Source organism: Trichoderma gamsii (assembly GCF_001481775.2).
Source record: "Trichoderma gamsii strain T6085 chromosome Unknown Scaffold_2.2, whole genome shotgun sequence".
NCBI lineage: Eukaryota > Fungi > Ascomycota > Sordariomycetes > Hypocreales > Hypocreaceae > Trichoderma > Trichoderma gamsii.
In genome coordinates, this window is record NW_020171339.1 from 47,179 (window position 1) to 72,675 (window position 25,497).

Here is a 25,497-nt window from a genome sequence, read left to right on the forward strand (position 1 = left end):
GAGATCTGTGCTTTGGTCTAAGTGACCGTTCCTCTTGGCCATCGCGCTGAGGTCCGTATAGATATGGCAGACCCCGGTGAAGAAAAGGAGACACAGGCACCCAAAGCTGTTTCAAACAGCAACGCTATCAACATTGAGTCTCCTTCGGACAGTGGTTCTGAGAGCGGGAATGCGGTTCACTTGAATGAGAAGCACGGCGATGATATCGAAAGAATTGAATCTAGATCCGACCAGGAAGATGACAAACCGAAAGAGCCGCTCGCGGCTACTAGAAGTTATGCTACAGACGCCAGTGTGGCCACGACACCCGCCCCACGATATGCGGAAAAGCCCTGGTATAAGAAGTTGAATCCCATGCGATGGGGCGCCATACCCGAAGTTCCCAAGGAGCGTATAGTCTCTAGAGAGTATGAGGCCGGTTTCTTCAGCAGACTCACGTTCCAATGGGTGAACCCGCTTATGACTGTGAGTTTATGGTGCAGCTGAACTCTCTGTTATCGAAATTGTGTGAAAGCTAACGGTAAACTACAGGCTGGGTACAGACGCCCATTAGAGAAAGAGGATATCTGGCTCGTCAACCCGGACAGAGCAGCAGAACCAATGACGCTCAGAGTCAAGGAGGCATTCAAGAAACATAGAGAAAAGGGCTCAAAACGACCTTTGCTTTATGCCTTACACGATAGCTTCACATTTGAATTCTGGCTCGGCGGACTTTGTTCACTCATCGCATCCTTTATGCAAGTTTTGTCGCCTTTTGTCCTTCGCTACTTGATCCAGTTTGCAACCGATGCCTATGTCGCCCACGTTAGCCACACTCCTGGTCCTCATATTGGTCGCGGTGTCGGGTTGGCCGTTGGTGTTACTCTCATGCAGATCGTCCAAAGCGTATGTATCAGCCACTTTATCTACCGAGGTATGATGATGGGTGGTCAAACTCGCGCGGTCTTGATTGGCATGATTTACGAGAAATCCATGGTCATTTCGGGTCGTGCTAAAGCTGGTGCCACCAAGGCGGCCATAACGCCTGGAACAAGCGAACAAGAAGATCAGGACAAAGGCAACAAGAAGAAGGCGAAGAAGGGGAAGAAGGGAGCTCCAGAGGAGCTCCTGGGCTGGGGCAACGGCCGCATTACTAGCTTGATGAGCGTCGATACCTACCGTGTTGATCAAGCCTCAGCTCTCTTACACATGACCTGGACCTCTCCTCTTTCCTGTATCATCACATTGGTCCTGTTGTTGGTCAATCTGACTTACAGTGCTCTGGCTGGCTTTGGCCTCTTGATTATTGGTGTCCCTCTCATCACAAGGGCCATGGCGTCGCTTTTCCGCCGGAGGAAGAACATCAACAAGATTACCGACGAACGTGTATCACTCACCCAGGAAATTCTCCAGTCGGTTCGATTTGTCAAGTATTTTGGCTGGGAGAAGTCTTTCATTGATCGTCTTGCTCAGATTCGGGCTAGGGAGATCTTCTCTATACAGAAATTGCTCGCCATCCGTAATGCGATCAATGCTGTCAGCATGTCCATGCCCATCTTTGCGTCTATGCTGGCCTTCATCACTTACTCCCTAACCAACCACGGCCTGGCACCCGCAGAGGTTTTCTCTTCCCTGGCGCTTTTCAATGGTCTTCGAATTCCGCTCAACTTGCTGCCCCTTGTTCTTAGTCAAGTGACCGATGCTTGGTCTTCCCTTCAGCGAATTGAACAATTCCTTCTCGAAGAAGAACAAGAGGAAGATGTCATTCTCAAGCCTGAAGGAGAGTATGCGATTGAGCTCGTCAACTCCTCCTTTACCTGGGAAAAGACACCCTCCAAGGAAGCCGACAAAGGTGCTGCTGGCAAAACCAAGAAGGACACGAAAAAAAAGGAAGCTCTCAAGCCTACTGCTCAACCTGCAGCTACTGAGGATTCCGCTAGCACCCTGGTGGAAGAACGTGAACCTTTCAAGCTACAGGATCTTAATATACAGGCTGGTCGAAACGAATTGATTGCAGTCATTGGTACTGTCGGCAGTGGCAAGAGTTCTCTGCTCGCCGCTTTGGCGGGTGATATGCGTAAAACTGAAGGTGACGTCGTTTTTGGCGCATCCAGATCTTTCTGCCCTCAGTACGCATGGATTCAAAACACCACTTTGCAGAACAACATTACGTTTGGCAAGGATATGGACCGTGAATGGTACAAGGAAGTTATTCAAGCGTAAGTCTACTCCCTACTCCTACATGGTATCAGCTGTTCTCAGCAGCTAACTTTCTTTTTTGTTTTTAATTAGATGTGCCCTTCAAGCTGATTTGGACATGCTTCCACATGGTGATCTTACCGAAATTGGTGAGCGTGGTATCACAATCTCTGGTGGCCAGAAGCAGCGTCTCAACATTGCACGAGCTATTTACTTTGATGCCGATATTGTTCTCATGGATGACCCCCTTAGTGCTGTTGATGCTCACGTCGGTCGCCACATCTTTGATAATGCTATTCTGGGTCTCCTTAAGGATAAGTGCCGTATTCTCGCTACTCACCAGCTTTGGGTTCTTTCTCGTTGCGATAGAATTGTTTGGATGGATGCCGGCAAGATCCAGGCCGTTGATACCTTTGACAATTTGATGCGAGACCACAAGGGCTTCCAGGACTTGATGGAAACAACTGCCGTTGAGAAGAAGGAAGAAGAAGCAGAAGAAGAAGAAGAAGACGACAAGCTGAAACAACTCGTCCTGACTGAAACCGCCGAAGCTCGCAAAGCCAAGAAGAACAAGAAGGGCGCGGCTCTCATGCAGCAGGAGGAAAGAGCTGAGGCCAGTGTGCCTTGGTCCGTTTACGGTGCCTATGTTCGTGCTTCTGGAACTATCATGAACGCCCCCCTCGTCATCTTTGTCCTTGTGCTCTCCCAAGGCGCCAATATCATGACCAGCTTGTGGCTGTCGTATTGGACTTCGGACAAGTTTGGACTGTCAATAGGCCAATACATTGGCATCTACGCCGGCCTTGGCGCCGTGCAAGCCTTGCTCATGTTCCTCTTCTCCGTCTTGCTGTCTATCCTGGGAACCAACTCCAGCAAGGTCATGCTTCGCGAGGCCATGTTCCGAGTTCTACGCGCGCCCATGTCATTCTTTGACACTACGCCACTAGGTCGCATCACGAATCGATTCTCGCGTGACGTCGATGTCATGGATAACAATCTCACGGATGCCATCAGAATGTACTTCTTCACCCTGTGCAATGTCACTGCTGTCTTTGCGCTCATCATCGCATACTTTCACTACTTCGCTATCGCTCTTGTTCCCCTGTACTTTTTGTTCATCGGCGCCGCTTCGTACTACCGCGCATCGGCCCGAGAGGTCAAGCGTTTCGAATCAGTCCTGCGATCCACCGTCTTTGCCAAGTTTGGCGAAGGTCTCTCGGGAGTGGCTTCGATCCGCGCTTACGGGCTCAAGTCCCGGTTTATCCAGGATCTTCGCCAGTCGATTGACGAGATGGATAGTGCTTACTTCCTTACCTATTCGAACCAGCGCTGGTTATCCCTTCGAATCGACATGATTGGTAACCTCCTTGTTTTCACTGTTGGAATCCTTGTTGTTACTTCACGATTCAGCGTCAATCCTTCCATTGGTGGTCTAGTCCTCAGTTACATTCTGTCCATTGTGCAGTTGCTTCAGTTCTCCATCCGCCAATTGGCCGAAGTCGAGAACGGCATGAACGCTGTCGAACGTCTCCGCTACTACGGCAATGAGCTTGAAGAAGAAGCCCCTCTTCATACTGTTGATATTCGCGAATCTTGGCCTGAGAAGGGAGAGATAATCTTTGACAACGTCGAGATGCGTTACCGAGACAATCTACCTCTGGTTCTCAAGGGCTTGTCCATCCACATCCGGGGTGGAGAGCGTATTGGCATCGTTGGCCGTACTGGCGCGGGAAAGAGCTCCATTATGAGCACTCTGTTCCGTCTTGTCGAGATCTCTGGAGGGTCCATCACAATTGATGGTATCAACACCGCTACCATCGGTCTGTTTGACCTGCGTTCCCGCCTTGCCATTATCCCTCAAGATCCTACTCTATTCATGGGCACTGTGCGCAGCAATCTTGACCCCTTCCAAGAGCATACTGATTTGGAGCTTTGGTCTGCCCTTCGACAGGCCGATCTCGTACCCGCGGATGCTAACATGGAAGACCGCAAGGCTGATGCTTCACGCATTCATCTTGATAGCGTTGTTGAAGAAGACGGCCTTAACTTTTCCCTCGGCCAGCGCCAGCTCATGGCCCTCGCCCGTGCTCTTGTCCGCGGCTCACAAATCATTGTCTGCGACGAGGCTACTTCCAGCGTGGACATGGAGACGGATGACAAGATCCAACGAACCATGGCTACCGGTTTCAAGGGCAAGACTCTCCTCTGCATCGCTCACCGTCTCCGCACCATCATTGGCTACGACCGCATCTGCGTCATGGACAAAGGTCGCATTGCTGAGCTGGCCACGCCTCTGGAGCTGTGGAAGATGGATGGCATCTTCAAGAGCATGTGCGACAGGAGTGGCATTCGCGTAGAGGATATTGAGCACGCGAAGCTCGAGTTAGACCAACTGGATGCTGCCGCTGCCGCTGCCGTTGCCAACCCCTAAGGGGAATGGCGATATATCCATTTCCAATCCTCTCTCTCCCTCTACATATATATATTTTTTCTCTCACGCGTTGGTTCTTTTTCAGATAGGATGATGTTCTTTTCTGTCTGTTGAGCCAATGAATGGAAAAGTGCTTTCTTTATGAATTGAGCACTTACAAAAAGTTTTGATCAAATTGGTATACGTTTTACGGCATTCATGTTACTCTTTTTTACAACTTAATAGACCAGGGAAAGGAGGGTATGGTTTTGAAGACGGAAACTGCAAGCATATGGGCAGTCTCAAGTACGAAGAGGCGTACGCTTTATATATAGATATTTAATCCACCATACGCGCCTTTGCGGTTACAAGTCCCATATCTCATAATCCGAGGCATCTCGTGACTCTCATTCATTATGCAGTATTCCCTAGCAAAACTCGAGTGTGTGAGGACCCCATGGTGGAGTTGGCGAGATCAGGTCGCAAAGTTGAGCTGTCGAAAGAAAACCTTGGTCTGATAGTAGTATCCTAGGCATCTCTAATGCTTTTATGAATGTAATTTTATCTATGCAAATCCGAAATAGTAACAAAATGCTTACTCCACAGTCGAGGTCGTGAGGTCAATGTAGCAAAGTCGAATCTGCGAGGTTTAAACCTTGGTCTGGTATAACAATATCCTTGGTATCTTAGTAAATCATCTTTTCTTACTAAAGACCTACATATTTGTTAAACGCCCAGTCCCCTCATAGTCGAGTTTCATGATGGAATAGGTACAGCATCAATAATTCACTGCTGCATTATCAGATGTTATGTGATATAATTCAAGGCTGAATTCATAAAGCACATCAAGATACTGCAGCAGACAATCAGTCATAACACACAAGCTACGTAGATACATGTACTCAAAGAAAGTAGTAGTGCTTCACAATGAAGAAAGTTTGGTTGATTTTACAGAATTTTCTTACAAAGCCACGCGCAATCCTCTATCCAGAAAAATAGTAAACAAGACAAAAGCTTACGTCCTTCAGCCCGCATTTGCCCCCTGCTTACGGGATCTCATCATACGCCAACAAGATGAAATCAAAGTAGATAAACAGGTGAATAAACCGTATAAACTATCATCAGCGACGCCGTGAACCCCAAGTCTTCCAAGACAGATATCAAAGACAAGAACAACTGTGTATACTTTGTAATACCAACAGTAATAACAACATTAGAAATACGCCAAGAAAAGAATAAGAATAATCATGTTAAGAACAAAATGTTTTGGAAAAATTAGTATCTGTTTCGAGGGCTGCCTCGAGGGCTGCCGCTACCGCTGGCTCTGTCGCGCGGCATCTGGGGCGGAGGAAGGCTGCCAGGCTCATCGGCAAGCAAGTCTTCGAGATAGGCACTTGGAGCCCGCTGGCCCGGCTGGCGAGTGTTTAGGTTGACCGAGCTGCTGCTCATGTCTCTTCGCGGGGAGAAGTGAGGAGAGTCGGGAGGCGACGGGCCCATAAGCGAGCCTCTCGAGCCGTTGGGGTAGCTTGTCGATTCAGGTCGCAGGTTGGTCAAGCTAATGGAAGGGCCTTGCTGTCCGCCAGGAGACGAGTTTCCGGCAGCGTAGAATCCGGAGGGCAGGAAAGCCGAGCCGCGAGCGCCCGGAGCGTTGGAACCAGCTGCTGTGGGCGAAAAGAACAGATTGGATTGGCTGGGAGCGGCAGACGGAGTCATGGTGTTGCGGTTGGTGCGACGGACGCCGCGGCCGCTGGAAGGCGCAGCGGGAGAGGCGTGGTCCGAGTACTTGTAGAAGGGCGCGGGCGGTGCTGGGAAGCCAGTCTTGGTGTTGGCCTCGTGCTGGGCCAGAGCGGCGCGGCGGACGGAGCGATGAAGCAGGAAGCTGACGATGACGCGCCAGAGAAGAACGCCGAGGCCAAATGCGCCGAGGATGGCGCCAACGGCGATGAAGACAGTGCCGTCCGGCGCGCTGGAGTGCTTCATGAAGGGCGCATTCTTGGTGGGCGGAACGGTGGGCGCTGGGTATGTCGGAACAGGGCCGCCTGGGCCGGTCAGCGTGGGCAGTCCAGTAGGGCCCGAGTCGTCGGCGGTTTGGGAGGGCGACTGAGTGGGCGATGAGGACGCGGAAGACGCAGAAGACGCAGAAGACACTGAGCTCGAGGAAGAGGAAGAGCCCTTCTTCTGGGCCAGCACGGGAGAGGCCAGCACGGCAAAGGCCGTCAGGGTCGACAAGAGGTTGGAGGCCCGCATGTTGTTGGGGATTTTCGATTTTCAAGAATGGACACCAAGCTGAAGTATGGCAGGCAGGCAGGCGAACAACGATTCTATGTCTACTCAGGCGCAATCAGAGCTGTCAAGTTGATGCGATTCGATTCGGGGTGGAAACTCTTGTTGGGAAGAGGTTGAAAATCGGAGCGTGTATTGTCGTCGCTTCTGCTTTGCTGTTGAGACGGCGGCTGAGAATCGAGTTTGTCGCAGCTCGATATAACGAATATTGCGAGCCAAGAAAACAATAGACGAATGCGATCAAAGATGCGATGCGATGCGATAAAAGGGCGAACGAATGACAGCCAGGCTCCCCAAAAAGAAAAAAAGAAATAATATATCCTCCCAGGGCGGAGTTCGGCGCTGACGAGGGTTTTGGCGATGCTGGGGAGAGACAGACTGAAAACGGCCTGCGCGTGTTTTCAGACCTCCTTTTGGGCCAAGGGCAGACGCAGTCAATATTACCACCATACGCAGCTAAAGCAAAAAAAGCTGGAGAGAGGCCCCCCGTTCTCGTAAAATGCGGTGCTGTGCTACTGCTAGCATTTGCTGCTAGCGGCGCTACTGGAGTCAGCGCACATGGCACACTGTACGGGCGCTGGAATGCAGCGCCAATGACGGGCGGCAGGGCGGCGGGAGAGGCTGGGCACGGGCCCTCAGCGCACTGGGAAAAAGCTCGTATCGGCCTGGTAACAGGGAGTCCTTACAGTGCGTGGGGATGGTTTCTTGGTTGGTTCAAGGTTGTTTAGCGGCTGCTATCTTGGGGATGATCCCCAGACCAGGATATGGAAATCGTGATATGGGGCAGCTCAGTACGAGGTGGTGCATCAACTGAAGAAACTGATATCAAAGGATAGACGATGCAGCGAGGTTTAAACTCCAACCATGGCTATGATGGCTTCCAATGGTTCTGTATTACATACAACCGCAACATGTGATAAATAACTATCTAGGAAATTGTTATTCAGCACTCTTTTCTTCAGGCAGTCGGTCCATAGGTATATAAAATAGGTATACCTGTATACTACTCAGAGCAGTAGTAGCGGTAGGTTAGAATAGCTGTAAAGTCACGACATTGCCATGACTGGGTTGCTAGATAGAATTGCCTGTCTACATGATAAGCCTCCAGGACGTGCAGATGCCCAGGCACCATCTGTCTGGCAGGCGCCACAAAAGCATCACGATAGCGAATGGGCTCTCCTTGCGCGAGAAGCGAAAATTCTCCACATGCTGAGATGCTTCTTTGAGGCTAGCCATGAGGGTCCTGCAGGTTCCTGTTACCGGTGGAGTGCGGGCTTGATGGCTTGATGGCTCAGGTCTGCGACATGCCTTATTCGTGATAGATGATGGATAGTGGACATAATCCAGATCAATGAATTAGAGGGGAAAAGGACGTCAATGTATGGCAAATGTCTGAGAGATGATGCGAACATATATACCGCCCCTACTATATCATATCAGAAGATTCTAATTGAACCCGAAACCAATGCTTCTCTCTAATTCATCTTCTCTCGCATTACCTCGTTTCAAAACCAATTTCGTACGACGGCGGCACCGCCCAGCTGACGCCGCCCAGGACGCTACGCACGTGACTCTGACGTTGCCCAGACTTGCGCTACCGCCGGATCCCAGCGTCTCTCCAAGAGCGTCATCACCATTCAAAGAAGCCTCAGCAAGCCATCCTCTCAACGCCGCTCCGTTCTATCGCCAGCTTTGCCTCCGTTCAGCGCGTCCATCACCCGCCACACTCGCTACCTGATCATCTCCTTACTTTTAAATCGGATCATCACCATCGCGATTTCGACATCATGGAGGAAGAGCGCCTTTGGAAGTTTAGGAAACCCGAGTGGTTAAACAGCATGTGGGCTCGGAACGCTGGCGTCTACGGCGCCGGGGCTCTGGTGAGTTTGTTTTTGCATTGTCTTCAACTCATATTTCACAGAGATAGTCTTTCGGACTTTGTTCGACGATTGAAAATGCCTCGATATGCCGCAACTTCGTAGAACCGCTAGCTGACGTATGCGTTTCCTTCATTCATTAGTTCTCCATCGCCTTTTACGTTATGCTCGACTCCGCCGTCTGGTCAAAGTCGGCCAAGAACGGATCCAACGTCCACGTAAAATTCGTCGACTGGCTGCCGCTCATCTTCTCCAGCCTGGGCATGCTCATCATCAACTCGGTCGAGAAACAGCGCCTCAGCACCGACTCTTTCAGCTATAGCGGATCTGGTGTCGCATGGAAGGCGCGTGTGGTCTTGTTCTTGGGGTTCGCGGCCCTTGCGGGCGGTATGGCCGGAGGTGTCACCGTTTTTGTCCTCAAATTCATCGTCCCGGGCGTCGGCATGCCGGCTCTGAGCATGGGTATCGAGAATCTGGTTAGCAACGCTCTGGTGGGTTTCAGGTATGTATAAACTTTCTTAGCCCGCTTCTACTCTGGTTTGGAATCAGCTAATCCTTGTGTACTTAGCTCTGTCGTTCTATGGATCAGCCAGAACATGGAGGACGAGTACTCCTACAACCTTTCTCTGTAACTGAACTGAACTGAATCGAACTTAAACTTATGCAGCGCGCAAACGAAAGGGGGGGGGCGAGTGTTGGCGCATATCTATGGATCACGGGCGTAACTTGGGGGCTCTTAGGGAGGGTCTGGATTTTCTTTTTCATCTTTTGGCAACAAACAAGCACACACACTTCTCGGAACGTAGTCGATGATGATTTGAGCCCTTGTTTTCTTGTATCAGTATCAATTTGAACTTGAGTCATGTTTATATAATACAGTAAAAAGAATCGGCCATGCATTGATATTTTGTGATCTTTTATTGCATCATTCAGATGAGGCCATATAACCTCGTAGCGTATATCCCATACTATCCATACCTACTAGTTTAGATATAATGTTGGAATGTGACATTTTAATTGGCCTTATAAGTAAGTGATGGCACCATTGTTGAAGGGCACGCTAGGCGCGCAGACGCAGTTGTCACCGCCAGCGCTAGCCGCCCCTGTAACCGATCTCAATTGCCTGAAGCAGCGATTTCTTGTTTTATAAACACAACCTCACCCTGATATCCCATCCATTTCATAACTCTTCATTTCGTCTACTGACATCCCTTTCATTCATTTCCAGAAACATTTACAACACAGCACGTTATCTGTACTGTTATAACCTGTACACGCAAATGGATTCCAACTAAACAGCAAAGGGAAGAAAGAAGCAAAACAGGGAGATATGGCGGACCGCACTCGAAGCGCTGCTCTTAACGGGACACGCACCACCCGAAGTTCCGGCCTCGCAAACGTCCCCAGCGGCGGCGGTAGCTCCAGCAACACCAGCAAGACAAGCCTCTTCCGAAGCCACTTCATCAGACGGCCAAATGCGCCCTCTGCAGACCCGGCCGAGAGCGTGCGCCTGGACGCGGAGAGGACGCCGCGGGGTGAGGCCTCGGATCTTGTTGTGAGAGACCAGCACGGCGAAGTCGAGATTGGGAACCCGCCGACGCCGGTGGTGGATGATGAGGAGGAGTTGCAGGCGTTGGAGTATCAGCAGGAGAATGAAAGTACGGTTTGGCATCTGTCCCTATTTCCTTATGCTAAGATATGAAGGGAACATTACATGCTAATGATCGAATCTGTAGGGGAGAAACAGCGTCTAGCAGAGGCGATTCGGCATTATCAAATTAGCCACAGCTCTATAGCTGATCAACCTGACGGTAAGTCACGACAGGCATGAATACTTTGCCTTTTCAGAATTCATTACTTGATATAGAATAGAGGCCTGAGCTGATTTTCCAATCTCTAGCCCTGTTCGAAGCTGTGCGTGAGAGCAATAGAGCCAAGGTCAACGCTTTAGCTGAAGATAACTGGATGTTCGAGCCAGAGGAACAGCCGCGCATTCCATGAGACGACGGCAGAATCGGTGCTTGATCATGATTCTTTTTAAAGCTCCAACCCCCTTTTCTATCCTCCTACGCCGGTTGTGTCTATGATACATCACCCATTTTTATCCTACTCGTCGCTGCCGAAACCCATGATATGAACAAAAAAAAATGGAAAGAAAATCAAAGAAAGCTTTGTCTAGTCGAGTCCCTCAGCAGCAGGAGCTTGCAGCCCCGGACGTCGTGCCTGCTGGGGCGGCGCTGCTCCGCCTCCGCCAAACAGTCCGCTCATCATATCCATCAAGGGATTGCTCTGTCTCGGCTTCTGAATGCCAAAGTACATCTCGCCAATCATCTCTAGGGGCTCCGCCCACGCCTCCGCCTCGTCTATCTGCGACGCATACTTGGAAACCAGGCCCTTGTAGACTTCGGGAGCGCCTCGCTGGATGGCCAGGAGCAGCAGGCCCAGGAAGTTGAGCAGCGGCAAGCTGGGGAAGATTCGAATGTCGGAAGTGTTGCTGGAGACATCTTGGACGCCGAGAGCCGGGTTGTCGTTTGTGAGGGCGCTGATGAAGAGCCGGTAGGTTGAGGTAGCGGCGCGAACGTTGCCGACGAGGAGATAGGGTAGAACGGCTCGTGCTGCAAAGTGCGGTGCCATATGGGCGTCTCCTTCTTTGTACCAGGCGTACTCCATGTTAATAAGTACTTCGGGAGAGTCCTTCGTTCCCAATACCAGATGTCGCTCGGCCTCGTAAGTCTCGTGTTCTTCTGCGTATAGTGAACCAGCGACATGATGTATTTCAGGGTCGCCGGCAGGGTATTCACCAAACTTGGCAGACCATCTAGTCCCAGTCCATAGTCAGTTTAAAAAGCTCGCCCAAGAGAGGTAGAAGTGTTTATCGCCAACTCACCCCACGCTCTCGGTGATAAACTTCTTCCTCGTAGGCTCCAGCGGATCAAACAGCCGCAAACACGTCAACAGCCTCCCCTTGCTCGTCGCATCAGGCTTCAGCTCAGCCTGCTTATACACGTCCAGCATCATGACGCACAGGTCTCCTCCGCTGCCGCCCTGCTGAGCCTTGAGCAGCGACTGCGCGACGCTGTAGAGAATGTCGATGGCGGCAGACCAGTTCTGCGTCTTGATGTAGCGGGAGGCGGCGACTCGCGTCTGCTGCTGCGCTTCGTAAAAGTCGCCATCGGTGATCTTTTCCTGCAGCCGGGCGACGATGCGGTCGACTTTGTTGGCCATGGTGGGAAGGGTTGAGGATACAGTTCCGGGGAAGGTGGAGAGGGTATCTTTGAGGTGGTTTGCAGGAAGAAAGGTTGAGGCCGTGAATACCTGGTCTATATGCCTGGGTAGAAAGCTGTAGGAGGGGAGAAGTGGCTTGGGAGAGCAATGGTAACGATGGAGGGGTCAAAAGGCGAGCGGCTCAAGGTGGCTATAGCTTATAGCTACGATAAGAGTTATACTTCTCTTATAATGCGTGAGTACAGATTTTTGCGATAAGCCTATTACATCATCGGCGCGGATAGTGTAGCGGTTAGCATGCGTGCTTCCCAAGCACGCGACCCGGGTTCGAGTCCCGGTTCGCGCATCTCTTTTTGCCGTTTTGTTCTGTGTAAGTCTCCTCTGTGAAAGATCCATCACGATAATTGCTTTTTGGTTCCATCAGCAGGGCTTCTCTTTCATTTCCCTTGTGTGTTGATCGTTTTTACTTACCCAAATCAGTTCCGTCTGCTGAATCTCAGTTTCGTCGAGTGAGTGTAAATAGGCTACTAGCCTTGAGGGCACGTCAACGCAGAGGAACCCTTTGCTCGCTTTGCTTTGCAGCCATGTAGCTGTTGAAAAGATTGTTCAATTACCAAATACCTGTTGTTACGTACGTTTATCATTAAGACGGACCGGTCTATACATTGCCGCCACAGGCACGCCAGCCTACAAAACGGCACTCGCCCTTTTGTTTGATACGTCCAGCCCTGAGAGATGGTAGCGTCTCCCCTCCCAAGTAGTGCCAATTGATACAGAGAAAATTCCAAAGCCAAGATAATCTCCTTTGTATCAGTGAACCCAAGTGCTCCCTGAGGTTGATTTTCTTCCCTTTTCGTACAGCCACTTGCTGTTGAGCCCAATGCTTGTCCTCTTACCTGCTGACGGGCTTGGTGAGGCGGGATCAGAAAAGACATTTGACGAGGTGCTCGCGCCAAAGTTGCCGCCCGCGCCAAAGTTGCCGCCATTGAAGGAACTGCTAAAGGCGCTTGGTGATCCAAAAGAAGATGTACTATGGCTCATGCCATTAACACTCTGTGATAGAGGACTTCCCATGGGATGAGGGGAGAATTGGGAGATGGAGCCGGCAAAGCTCTGAGATGGAGAAAAAGGGACCGGGCTTCCTCGTCCTTCGAGAGGAGAGCCGTTGTAACTAGCTCTGCTCCCCAAAGAACCAGCCATGGACGGCGTTCGCGAATATCTCGGCGGGGTGCTGAATGTTGCGTCGGGAGTTACTGTGCCAAGTGCCGGGTTCAGTCCCAGCAGTTTCCGCTGCGTAGCCGTCAACGGGATATCGGAGAGCTCGTCCTTGGGGCGGACAAGCGGCAGGCATGCCATGCCAATCTGGATGAAGGGCACCAGCTGAACGAGAAACCACGCCCAGCCAAAGTATTGTCGAAACGGCTTGGGGAACCTAATCGTTGATCCTTTGTTAGAAAACACACCAGTTGCCTGAGAAGCTCCCATGGTCCTGTGCCCTGTTTTATCTCACATTTGCGCGTCGATCTTGAACTTGGCCAGCAGCTGGAGGCACCACATCAACAGCAAGGCGATGATATTATAGATAATGCGCCGCACATTCTTCTCGGAGAAATTTGAGGCATCACGGCGCCTGGCGATTTCGTGGAGTCGGGGATGTCTCCATGTGCCTGGGCTATTGGCCGCTGGGGCTGTCGCGACCTGCTTCGCGGGTGTGCTCACCCGAGCCAGAGCCGATGACATTGTGCTGTAGAGTTGCGAAGAATATGATTCGTGCCGGGGGAGATGACGGCTGGCGGTGAAACAAGACGAGTGTGTCTTTTCGATTTCCTGATGCGGCTGTTGGTGAGCTTTAGGCCGATCTCGAAGCTAGGCGCAAAGAAGGGCGGCAGAAAAAATCTTGAGCGCGAGGGATGGAGACGTGGACGAACAAGAAGACGTACTCTCGCTGCCAAAGCGAGGCTTTCCAAAGAATACTCGAAGTGGCTGGTCCTATGGGTTAGTATAGCAGAGGTGCCGGGGAGGGGGAGCAGTGGCCGGAGCGGCCTGAGAGCTTGTGATGCCCGTCGCTGCGCGGTTGTTTTATGTTCAATTTGCACGGCAACGTCGTGAGCGCAACTGCGAAGAAATGACCGGGGGCAGCACGCCAGGCCAGGTACCGCCCGGCAGTTGCAGGGGGCCACGGGTCTGCGCTGAGTGGCTGGCCTGGCTGCAGCACAAAGGCTGGGGCCAGTGAACTCATTCTGTCTGGCGGCATCTCCCCAGCACGCGCGCCCACTGAAGAAGCCCATTGCCTGCTGTAGCACAGCATGCCAGATGTCGCAGGTACCTGGCTGCAAGGAACTGCGCCCGTGTACCTGGAGATTGCAGGTCCGCCTCCCACAACCGCAGTTTTAGGGCGAGGCCACGGCCGTGTCGGCCATCGCAGGGCGATTTTGGCTTATCCTGCTAGCCTTATTAGCGATGCGCGTGCGTGCGCCTCGTGCTTGACCTCAGCTTTTCTTGCCTCCCGAGTACTTGTAGACCTAGCTTTGTCGGTGGAAACGCCAATCGCCAGCCGTTTCCCACTTTGCATCCGTATCTCCATCCCTTCATCTCTCACCACCGCGCGACCTTCTCATCACCACCATCCGCATCCAGCATCAAGCATCACCATCGGCCTCAACGATTCGACTTGCGCTATCGGCCCGCGTTGAAATCCTCCTTGATACTTTGTCAATCAGAATCATGCGGCGTTAATACCATCATCCACACCACCAGGACGAAGAAGCAAACGAACGACGCATACCTGCCCTTCTTAACTTTTTTTTTTCTCTCTCTCTCTCTCACCAAACTCAGCGTAGTCGCTGTCAGCGCCGAATTGCACCCTCGCCATGGCTGCCTCGCCGAGCTCCGTGGACGCCACGTCCGATGTAGAGCAGCCAAGCTCTCCCGCCCCAGCAGAAAGCAAATCGTTCGCCTCACGCGCCGATGCTGACGACGAAGACAACACCATTATTGCAACGCCCTCCGAGGCCGCTGAGAAGCCCTCCAGGGGCAAGGGCAGAGGAAAGGATAAGGACAAAGACAAGGACGCGCAGTCATTGATTGGCAAAATTAGACATCTGAAGAAGGAAGACGGAGAGCCCCTTTGGCGCAAGGATATCCAGTACGACTTTCTCAGGGCTGTCTTTGACAATGACCAAAAGGTCTTCACCAACTCGTATGACCCCGAACTAGAGAAACAGTGCTTCGCCGACTTGTACATCGACACCATGGCACGGAGTTCCAAGACAAGCAAGGTACTCCGGGATAAGCTGATGAATGACCGAGAGGCTGCCAAAGGCATGGCCATGGTCTGCTTGCTAGTCAACATGGGCCGCATGAACACTACTCTCAATTGTGAGCTTTCGTCTACCCGGTTTAACGAGGCATAGTATGCATACAGAAGCTAACCAACACAACTCTTACGTATAGTCTTTCCCGAGATGCGAGCACAGCTGCGGACATACCACGCTATCCCTTCTCTGCAAGCACAGCAAGATCCTCACGCCTACAAGCAGCTACAGGATGCTCCACGACTCAAGTCCATCTTAAAAGGCGGTGCGGAAGACAGAGACGAGCCAACTTCCCTGGAAAAGATCAAACAACACGATATCCCGCGCACCAACCCCGTCAACCTCATCTTTGTTATGTGCAACTCGGCGTTGAAGGTTGCAGAGCTTCACTTTCCACCCCATCGCGAGTTTCATGATGTCATCATGAAAACCCAGTACACCAGCATGTCCAGAGCCAAGGCCTTTTTGTGGCTAATGTGGTTCTATCTAGAATCTGACTTCACCGAAGAAGGATGTGAAGAGAACCCATTTGGAGCTGGTGTTGATTATGGTGTTGATGTTGCCAACCAGGGCGTTCCTGAGCTTCAAGAAATGACCGAAGAACAGGAAGCTGCAGAGAACGTCGACCCTGAGGTCGAAATAGAATTTGGCCACGAGAAGCAGAAAATTCGAGCTACCATCTTGGAGATGGACCATCAGTTTTTGACAGAACGGGAGAAGCGTGGGAAAGCGCGGCCAACGGTTGCAGACGACGGCCCTGCCATCTTGCCTCGAATTAGACCTTCGAAGCACGAGTCTGATATGGAAAGCAACCGATCAACTCCGCCGAGATTGCTGGCCAGAAAAATTGCCACTATGAATGGACACAGGTCCGCCCCTCTCAAGTATCAAATCTTTGAAGGCTCTTCGCCGGCTCGTAATGGAGCCGACGGTGTTGTCGCCCGAAAGCCTCGTCCCCCAACAGCCCATCAGCTTGCTGTTGAGCGGAATAGAAGCCAGAGAGTAGAGTACATTCTAGACCGTGGCCTCCGAAGGCGTCATCACAAAAGCAGGAAGCTCAGGCGCCAAGAGGGCGCCATCGTGAGGACATACAAGCGTCTTCAGGCTCAGGCTGATCCTTTCGAGGACAGCGACGCCGAGGACCATACTCCACGCAGCTTACCCGTCAATGGCGACAAGGGCAAAAACGTTTTCAGAGAGAGGGGCGTTGGCGGCCTCTGCCTCTTGGCCACTGACGCAGACGACTACGGAGAGGAGGTGAGCTCATATGCTGCTGCCATTAGACGGTCAACACGGCGTCTCGCCCGCTGGAGAGGGCACGAAGCCGAGCTTGGCGTGATCCCTATAGTTAAGAAGCCCAAGCCAATGACAGCCAGCGACAATGCCAACGATGAAATTGTGGCTGATGCCTCAGACAATCTTGCTATCGAAGGCTCGAATCCCAAAATCAACGGCAGTGCATCTAAAGACGACGACAAAGACATCAACGGCGACGGCGACGGCGACGGCGACGGTGCGATTGCGGATGATGTGGAGATGGAAGAGGCCGACAACATGGCACTTGCAGATGAGGAAGCCGATGATGCGGACAAGACAGAAGTCATGGTAGACTCGGAGATGGAGTAGCGGGTGCGAACAAAAGCTACGAACGTGATGATGATCAGGTCATATGGAGATTCGAAAAAGGGCCATATTGGGGTCGCTTTGTTTTTTTAGTCTTCTTTTCTTTTTCTTTTCAACTGTTATCTGTCTCTTCATCTTTTAGGTGCGCAGGGAGGATCTTGTACACAAATGTATGGCTTTAAGGGGGAATTAGATATCTGGAGGCGTCGAGGCGTTTTAACTAAAGAGCTAGTGCTCCGTAACGACAAAATTCAATAATCAACTACAGGCTTAAAGTACGGTCTCTATAATCTATATCTCTTCAACCAGTTACTACCGCGTTGGTTAGTATTGTCTAACAATAATGAATATGGTAGGCTACATTATAACGAACTAGAACTTCAGGGGACCGAATACGAATACGGAAAGGGACTTTGAAATTCGGGCTCTCCACCAAATAAAGAGGGCGCCATCCGGATCACGGCGATCCGGCCGAGCGGTGAGATGCGGCAGAAAGCTGGGACGACTCCTCGGGCCCCGAATGACATGCCAACATTTGAAATCCGAGGGCGCTTGTGGATGGGAGAATCGGTTATATAACTCTTCCTTTCGGTACAATCAATTCATACTTGTGTTGTCCGGTTGTATACCTGCTTTCCTTTCTTTGATTGGTCCAATTGCCCATCAGCCGTTCCCTCTAGATATCGGGCACCCCACTAATACCAACCGTATCATACCACATAGCCTTTCGGTACCTTATATGAATAAATAACATTTATTTATATATATATATATATATATATATATATTCAAGCAGTAGGTATTGGGTAAAAAAGAGAGATCAAAACAAAGTTATGCCTCAAAACCAACCCTCGCCTCCGGGCATCAGCCGCCTCCTCGCCATCCTAGGCCTCCTCACCGCGCTGCTGGCATCAGTCGTCTACGTGATCGACCAGGACCTGGACCGCTTCTACATCTTCGAGATGGACCACCTGCACGATCTGGCGCAGAGGGGCATCGCCCAGCACGGCAACGACACGAGGGCCATCGTCAAGTACATTGTCGACGAGCTCAACGAAAAGGTGCCTGGATATGTGAATCTCAACGAGGACTGGATGTTTAACAATGCGGGCGGCGCTATGGGCGGCATGTACATTCTTCACGCCAGTAAATACTCACTTATACTTGAAACCCCCCCTTTTTTTTTGCCTTGCGTTTGCTAATGCCTGTGTATGCAGGTATAACTGAATATCTCATCATCTTCGGCACCGCCGTCGGCACAGAAGGCCACAGCGGGCGCCACACCGCCGACGACTACTTCCACATCCTCTCCGGCACGCAAATGGCCTACGTGCCCGGCGAGTACGAGCCCGAAATCTACCCGCCCGGCAGCGTCCACCACCTGCGCCGCGGCGACGTCAAGCAGTACAAGATGCCCGAGGCCTGCTTCGCGCTCGAGTACGCGCGCGGCTGGATCCCGCCCATGCTCTTCTTTGGATTCGCCGATGGGTTGACCAGCACGCTAGATTTCCCGACGCTGTGGAAGACGACGTATATTACCGGCCAGCAGATGATTGGTAATTTGCTCAAGGGCAAGCTCTGAGACGGAATGGGATGGGCGGTGTATTAAGAGGAAGGGACGGATCGTCAATCATCACTTGTCATGAGGAACAAGGAAGAGGGAGGTTTGCGCTCCAATAGAGTTGGTTCACTCTGGTTAATGACGCTAGATGAGATGAGCCGGCAATATGTAGATAGGATGGGTGGATCAGACATATTCATCGAATGATTGTACGCATAAGGATAGCCATCACGGATAAGAAATCTTATTCCATACAACTAACATACTATCTTACTCTATGGCAAGATAGGACGCAATCGCAGAGAAACGCGTATCGCGGGATCGCATCGCTATGTACCGCTGTATAAGTGGATGTAGATCACCCCGAACAGAATCCTCCATTCTCCACCAAGTCCAAGACACGCACCTTCATCAGGTTTTGGTATACAGGTAGATATATATGTATGTATTTTCTCTCGGCTTCCACTCTTCCACCAACGCCGCGCACATGTGCAGTTGTGCTAAGAGAAGGAAAGCATCGTCACCTTGAAAACTCCCGTCATCCATTGCCCAAACACTTTTTTCTCTTTTTGAGTTGCATAGAGGAATCCTTGTTCCCCACAAATTCAGTCCGTATAAAGCAGTAAACACCCGCGCCTTCTTTTTTCAAAGGCCAACAAGAAAAGACAACAAAGACAGAGAGACAAGAAACAATTCTCCAGATACACCAGTTGACTCAGTCCGTGGCTCCAAATCCATGTCGTATAACGCCGGGGCTTTAAAAAAAAATACAGTAATCATTCATCCAATGACAAGGGAGCTCCACACAGACACGGCCAACGCTAATAGCGTCTCGCAGCTCAAAATCCCCTCTCTAAGCAAGCCAGCCTTCCTCAGCACGCTTGCGGCCTCGCATGACAAGTACGTCGTCGTCGTCGTCAGATGAGTCGTCCTCTGCATCATCTTGAATCTTCATGTTCTCCACAGAAGTCGTTGTAGCCTGGATTCGAGCTTCGATTCGAGCGTCGTGGCCATCGTCCTCCTCTTCAAACATCCATGTCAAGCCATTGGCTTCTTCCTCCAATGGAAACATTTCTCTCGCATATTCTTCTAGCCCTCGGGGGCCCTCCCACAACTCAAGCGCCTCCCGCGGACAGCTAGCTTCCAGTTTGGGGTCTCCAAAGTATGGCGGCTGCTTCTTAGCGTCCTCCTCATTAGGATCGAAAAGCTTCTCCAGCGCTTCTAGCTGTTGTCGATAGCCGGTAGGTATACGAACTTTGATCTCAATGGGCCCCCTTATATAGCGAACACGGCGACCCACGCCACGAGCAAATAACTTACATGCTTCTACCGGCGTGAGATACTCGTATGCCAAGGCAATGCGCTCCCCAGCCCACTTAGATACGCCATCTTTAAAAAGCTGTAAAATGGCAGGTCCAACGTCATGTTCAGCATCCAGCCACGGAAGCTTGGCGTCTTCATGGAATGGCGCCTGCCAAGTAAAAGAGCCGTCCGGCTGCAGCTCCATGCAGAATAAAGGATAGGGCAGTGACGTAAAATTGTTATTGTAGATTCCGGTGTACACAAAGGTGGCAGGGAGACCCAAGTGCCTCGCGTATTCCTCTACTTCGTGTTTGGCGGCCCATAGAGGTAGCGACGGCCACCCACTATTGTAAGCTGCGTGATCGGGCATGGAGGAATATATGTAGTGTTGGATATTGGTCTGCTTGGCTGCATCGGCAAGAGCCTTGCCGATTGCCAGTTCATCGCCATAGAAGGTGGTATTGATGAATGCAAGCTGCGCGCCCCGGAAAAGATTTGCGATCAATTCGTGGTTGACTCCTACGCCCGGTAAGGAACCACTCTTGGTTACGTCCCTGTTCTCCGCGGTAGGCTGGTGTCTGGTGTAGAGCTCGCCAACAAAGACAGTGACGTTTGGGTTGGTCGATACCTCAGTCGCAATGACGCCCTCAAGATTCCTCAGCTGCGCATTCACATGGTAGCCAACGGCCGTAGCTACGCGTATAAGCGACGCAGCTTGGCGGCCGCTGGCATTGATAACGGCAATGGTCTTTGGGGTAGACATGAGCCTCTTAGGCGGGCGAAAGGTCAAGGAATTGTTCCTGGAGTTGGCAAGGGGAGACGCCTCTGAGTAGGAGGATCGCGAATGCTTGTGTTGCTTATGGAACCCGTTTGTCTGGTCGGTCACGATATGGATGGGAATGCTGCCCGTGACGGGTCCGTTGAATTGTGCCGGCATGGCTCCGTCGCCCTCTATTCGCTGGATTTCAGGCCGAAGCCGTGGAGGTGGTGCAAGTCGGCCGAAAGTGGAAGACTGACGTCCCGGCGCAGGGTATTTATTCGACAGGCGAGGCCACCGTTATCCAAACGCGCCAGCCCGCCTGCAGAATCGCCTTCAATTTGCTGATTGATGGTGGGGGAGAAAAAAAAAGGTCACAGTAGGGCTTGTGATCTCAGCTCATGGATCGGAGCGGATAGCCAGTACGTAAGAGCAGAGTATGACAGTGGACCGTGGACCGTGGGTCGTGGGCCGTAGACCGGCGTGGGAGGACAAGCAGCAGGCACGGTATTAGTAGTGGTTAGTCTATGGCCAGTGCCGGCGGCTGGACGCGGCGATGGAGGCTGCTACAGGGTCGGTTTGCGCCAATGCAGTATTCCACGAGGGTACGAGGCAGCCTGGAGTGTCTGGCTGGATCAACCGTAGCGCAGGAGTCGTCGGGTCTGGGCTGGCAGCACAGCAGTAGCGGAGGGAGCTCGAGAGCGGCGAGCGAATGGGTGAGAAAGAGCTGCAGATGCGAGTTGCGACTGGTGGCAGGGGCCAGAGGAGACCGGAACCGGGATTGTCAGCGGACGACGAGTCTGCGATATAGCGAGACAAAAGGGGTCGTTGCAGTCGGTGTACGGAGCAACGTTAGAAACAAGAAGAAGAACCACAGTGGTATGTTTCGCCAAGATGATGGGAGTGAGAAAGAGAAGGAGAAGAAGAATGATTCAGAGGCTACAGAAATCCCAGAGGCTATCTATCAGAGCAACGGTGGGATAAGACCTGGATAACAGAGGGGGCTTCCTTTTTTCCCCCGATAAGGACGACGGCTGTAGTCGACTTAGCTCGGGCGAATTAGCAGGCTAGCTTCGACAAAAGAACGATTGGCGTTAGTTTAAGCTGGCCTCGCCACGCCAAATTCTATGGGCGCGTCGTTTGGACTTTGCTTGGAAGGCGGCGGCTCGCCGAAACCAGTCAGATGCTAATGGTGCAAGTGCCAGTTATGGGTGGCAGGGCGATAAGGGATGATGGGAGGGAGGGGCGTTTGTCTTGGTCAGGATAATGAAATTGAGAAGATGGAGGGGGAGAAAGCTTGAAAACGCCAGTCTAATCTGCCTTCAGGCAAATGATGTCTCGACTAAGGAAAGATTGGATGTACCCCAATATACTAAACTTTGCGGCAAGATACAGATGGAGATTGGCACAGGTGCTACATGCAAGCATCGCAACTGCCCGAGTACAGTGTACAGTCGCAGCCCTTGTTCCTAGAGCAGCAGGAGCGAAGGTCGGAGCCGCCAGGTACCGTCACAGGTACCAATACAGTCGCGACCTGGGGTTGCCCGTACCTCTGCGCGACGCATTTGTACCGATGCCGTCTGATGGACGAGGATCCGATCAGGGAGAGAGATAAGCAGGTACATATCAACTTGCTGCGGTGGACTTGGACGCAGTGTCGCTGCACAGCCAGCATTTTCCAGCAAGGGGAGCAAGTTACTGCCTCCTTCTAGACCGCGACAGTCAATATCCCAGCAGCAAGTCCCGTGATTGACAGCGGCGGAGCCAGCCAAGGGGAAAGAAGAAGAATTGGCTTCAAGGCAAAAGGCATGAACAGGTCCCTCAGGTACTCTGCCCAGAGTGGTATCAACTCTTTTTTGGGGTTGGCTAGCCCCGATCTCCGCCATCATGGACCCCTGCAAGGGAGTTCCGAGCAACAGCGCGCCGGGCAACATCTGATTAGATTCCGTCGAGAGCTATGCCGTGCTGCTGCTGCTACGTAACACACAGGGTCTTGCGGACCAGTCAGACAGGTCCGGCTCGCGAGCTGGCCTGATTGCTCCAAAATCTCTTACAAAAAATCGATCCATGCGAGCGGATGACCCGACTGGAGCAAGGCTAGCCACGGGTTTACAGCCAGTGAGTTGCGCAGAAATGCTCGTACTGTCCTGTCCGCATAAAGGGTCAATCAATGAACCAGCCCATGCAAGATGCACCGCCAATCGGGCCAAAGGTGCTGAGCGGATGGCTGGCTGCTTGATGCTGTGCTCTCACCACCGCCTGGAGATAGTCTGGGGCTGGCCAATCGGGCGGCGTCGCTAAACAATCGCCCTCTCTAGGATTTTCTTGTTTGGTCTCTTGGCTCGACGCAACTCCGCGGAAGAGGCGCCAAGGCTCACAGAGGCGCTGCCTTCCAGCGCGATTCACTATCTGCACCAAGTACATATTACTCCATGCTATTAGACACTCCCCTCCGGTATGTGGACTAGGCAGGTATGCAACAACCTGAAGCTACTCCGTGCTAGCAACACTCATCCTGATGTCGGTTACGAGTGCACTGTGGCATCGGAAGAGAGACCAGAGGTCAGCAGACGTTCGAATTACACGCCGCCCCCATATTACTAGCAATAGTACTGCGCGATGCTAGATGACCTGCCCTTACCGAACACAAGTTCTCCATATTGGAGACACGCAGCATCAGCCTAATAAAACTTGACTCCTGAGCAACGTGGACGAGTGCCTGGATGGAGATATACGTTCTGAGTACCGACATAAGCATAGAGCGCAGGGCTTGAAGCCCCAGATTGCTTGTCACGCGCTCTTCGCTATGGAGCAGCCATCGTGGCTCATACATGTTCATATTAGCCCAGAGCCGGAACGATATACGAGCACCGCTACTGGGTACCTGTAGGTATTACAACACTATAAGTCCTGGCTCGAAGAAGGTACTCCGTGCATGTGGCCTTGGACGCAATACGGTGCGCCCTGTCCAACTACGGCAGCTTGTCCTTTGCCATGCTGTTGAGACAATACCGATGTTGAATTGCGGCATCGGACCAAATCGCAAGGGAAAAAAAAGGTTTGGATTATGCGGCTGCGAGATAACAAAAACGCTATCTATCCATTGGCTCTTAAGAGTGAACGGGGGAAAGATCAGCTACGGAACGCGATGCTAGTACGAGTAAGAGCCGCCACGAGAGAAAAAGGGTCTGGAGGGGAATTTCCTCAAAGAAAATTCTTTCCTACGTCGCATCTCGGTCATGCTCGAATCACTGGGGATAATATGACCGCCATGTGGGCTTCTCCCGCCTTTCCGGCGTTCGGCCTATTTGCATTAGCCTTCTCTAGCGATTCTTCCCACGTTCCCACGTCCCAGGTCCGACAAGGCCAGCCAGCCAGGGCCTTTCGAAAGACGCAGTGCCCCTGCAGCGGCAGCAGTTGGGATTAGGTAAATTTTTGCCCCGGTTCTCCAGTCAGATGATTTCCTTAACCTCATTCCATTGCTCATATCCTCCAGTGCTTCAAGATCGCGAGATTACTGTTGGTCCATCTTTGAAATTTTTTTCTCACTACCGGCCTGGACCGCCATCGATCAATCCAGAGCCCCATGGGTGCTGGCTAGTCACCAGACTCGTTGATAATTTTTTTTTTTTGCTCTCCGTTCTTATCAGTTGCTCTGGTTTTGCCGCTCGCTCTCTTTTGGGTGTCTAGGTGCTCTTCTAAGTGCTCCGTACAGAATACTGTGCTCCGTAACGTGACGACAGAAGCTCTGCGCGCCGTTGACGCTTGTCCGTGTACGTACTGGTTGTGATTGTTGCAGGCAGAATACACACAGCCAATCGTCTGTGTCTTCTCTGCTCTTCCATCAATTTCGTGTGGTCCCATTCGTCATGGGCTGCTAAGTGGCTACGTTCATTTAGACGATGCTGCGTTCCGACATGCCGCAACCACGCCGTTAACGCGGCGACCCCATAAGCACCAATTCTAAATGCTAAGCCGTCGTCCTCCCGCCACTATCGCGTTTTGGAACTTCTTTTCAAAAATGGAGTTTTGTCATTTAGCGCTGAAGCAGGAGTCGGCAAGCACCACTTGCATCTGCAGGCAGATGTGTGACAAGGGCTGTCTGTTGTCTTCACTTGTCTCAGATCTCAAGAGCATCTAACCGATGGTCAACCTCCTACATGTTTCTCGTTTATGTTTCCCCGCCTCTCTATGCAGGGCATTGTTCATGTCACTGCTCCATCTACTTGCTAGCTCAGTTTCTGTCCTCGTGAGCTTCGTTGGTGCCGTCTCACGCAAAGACAGCAAACAACTGACTGCAGCCTTGGGGTCGTACAGGACACGGTAAGCCTCAGCTCTGGCGCAAAGGTTCACTCATACGACGCCCCAGGCATGCTTGTACAACCACATTGTCGATCTGTCAAGCGAGCTTCCGGACGAAGAGGCACATGTACAGAGTACAAGCACCTACAACACGAGGAGCAAAAGGGGGGGTATGCAACTGCGACTCGGCCTATATCATGCATTAGCTCGCGTGCGCTGCAAACCTCACTGTGTTTCGGTCCCTATCACGGTGAAATTATTGTCTATGCGGTCGCAAAACTCCGTGCTGCGTGACTTATTTGCCATCACCCCGTGTCGTCATCAACCTTGATTCATTTGAGGGCCATTACAGGACGTTGTATGAAATTAGAGTGAGAAATATTCCCTGCGATGGCTAGAATGTCGAAGGGCTGCTATGAACGAACCGTGGTGCCTTTCCGTAAACTCTCTGCGAACGGCTGGCTCTTTGCCTTACTTGGCTTTCGAGTTTAATTTCTTTAGCACCCCCAGGATTCTCCCCATCCACGTCACTCCTACCCGTATCAGTATTCCCTTTCCGTTCTAATGGCACGGTGCTATCTACGGATATTTGAAAAACGCCCTCCAGCCCCTTCTGGTGTAGCATCCCAAGTGGCTTTTCCCGGTTCCTGCCATCCCAATGGGCA

The 25,497-nt window shown here is 51.7% G+C and overlaps 8 protein-coding genes across 8 annotated transcripts; 5 read left to right on the forward strand and 3 right to left on the reverse strand.

Annotated features, from left to right (window-relative positions):
* Positions 1 to 63: 63 nt before the first annotated feature.
* On the forward strand, positions 64 to 4,609 carry TGAM01_v200567 (ABC transporter; the record flags this gene model as incomplete). The annotated part of the gene is made up of 3 exons (XM_018808175.2): positions 64 to 465; positions 532 to 2,198; positions 2,272 to 4,609. The coding sequence occupies 3 exons, from the start codon at positions 64 to 66 to the stop codon at positions 4,607 to 4,609; spliced, it is 4,407 nt and encodes a 1,468-aa protein (XP_018658575.2).
* Positions 4,610 to 5,863: 1,254 nt separating this feature from the next.
* On the reverse strand, positions 5,864 to 6,835 carry TGAM01_v200568 (hypothetical protein; the record flags this gene model as incomplete). Its single annotated transcript, XM_018808176.1, has 1 exon — positions 5,864 to 6,835. One exon carries the CDS (start codon positions 6,833 to 6,835, stop codon positions 5,864 to 5,866), a length of 972 nt encoding a protein of 323 aa, XP_018658576.1.
* Positions 6,836 to 8,658: 1,823 nt separating this feature from the next.
* TGAM01_v200569 (hypothetical protein) lies at positions 8,659 to 9,380 on the forward strand (the record flags this gene model as incomplete). Its single annotated transcript, XM_018808177.1, has 3 exons — positions 8,659 to 8,751; positions 8,892 to 9,250; positions 9,317 to 9,380. The coding sequence occupies 3 exons, from the start codon at positions 8,659 to 8,661 to the stop codon at positions 9,378 to 9,380; spliced, it is 516 nt and encodes a 171-aa protein (XP_018658577.1).
* Positions 9,381 to 10,078: 698 nt separating this feature from the next.
* Positions 10,079 to 10,749, forward strand: TGAM01_v200570 (hypothetical protein; the record flags this gene model as incomplete). Its single annotated transcript, XM_024548580.1, has 3 exons — positions 10,079 to 10,406; positions 10,485 to 10,559; positions 10,649 to 10,749. The coding sequence occupies 3 exons, from the start codon at positions 10,079 to 10,081 to the stop codon at positions 10,747 to 10,749; spliced, it is 504 nt and encodes a 167-aa protein (XP_024406591.1).
* A 2,034-nt stretch (positions 10,750 to 12,783) lies between these two features.
* TGAM01_v200571 (hypothetical protein) lies at positions 12,784 to 14,261 on the reverse strand (the record flags this gene model as incomplete). The annotated part of the gene is made up of 3 exons (XM_024548581.1): positions 12,784 to 13,405; positions 13,484 to 13,839; positions 13,902 to 14,261. 3 exons carry the CDS (start codon positions 14,259 to 14,261, stop codon positions 12,784 to 12,786), a joined length of 1,338 nt encoding a protein of 445 aa, XP_024406592.1.
* Positions 14,262 to 14,843: 582 nt separating this feature from the next.
* On the forward strand, positions 14,844 to 16,913 carry TGAM01_v200572 (hypothetical protein; the record flags this gene model as incomplete). The annotated part of the gene is made up of 2 exons (XM_018808181.1): positions 14,844 to 15,351; positions 15,427 to 16,913. The coding sequence occupies 2 exons, from the start codon at positions 14,844 to 14,846 to the stop codon at positions 16,911 to 16,913; spliced, it is 1,995 nt and encodes a 664-aa protein (XP_018658581.1).
* Positions 16,914 to 17,743: 830 nt separating this feature from the next.
* On the forward strand, positions 17,744 to 18,492 carry TGAM01_v200573 (C-8 sterol isomerase; the record flags this gene model as incomplete). Its single annotated transcript, XM_018808182.1, has 2 exons — positions 17,744 to 18,056; positions 18,128 to 18,492. 2 exons carry the CDS (start codon positions 17,744 to 17,746, stop codon positions 18,490 to 18,492), a joined length of 678 nt encoding a protein of 225 aa, XP_018658582.1.
* An 832-nt stretch (positions 18,493 to 19,324) lies between these two features.
* TGAM01_v200574 (nitrogen metabolic regulation protein) lies at positions 19,325 to 20,710 on the reverse strand (the record flags this gene model as incomplete). Its single annotated transcript, XM_018808183.1, has 1 exon — positions 19,325 to 20,710. One exon carries the CDS (start codon positions 20,708 to 20,710, stop codon positions 19,325 to 19,327), a length of 1,386 nt encoding a protein of 461 aa, XP_018658583.1.
* Between the last annotated feature and the right edge of the window lie 4,787 nt (positions 20,711 to 25,497).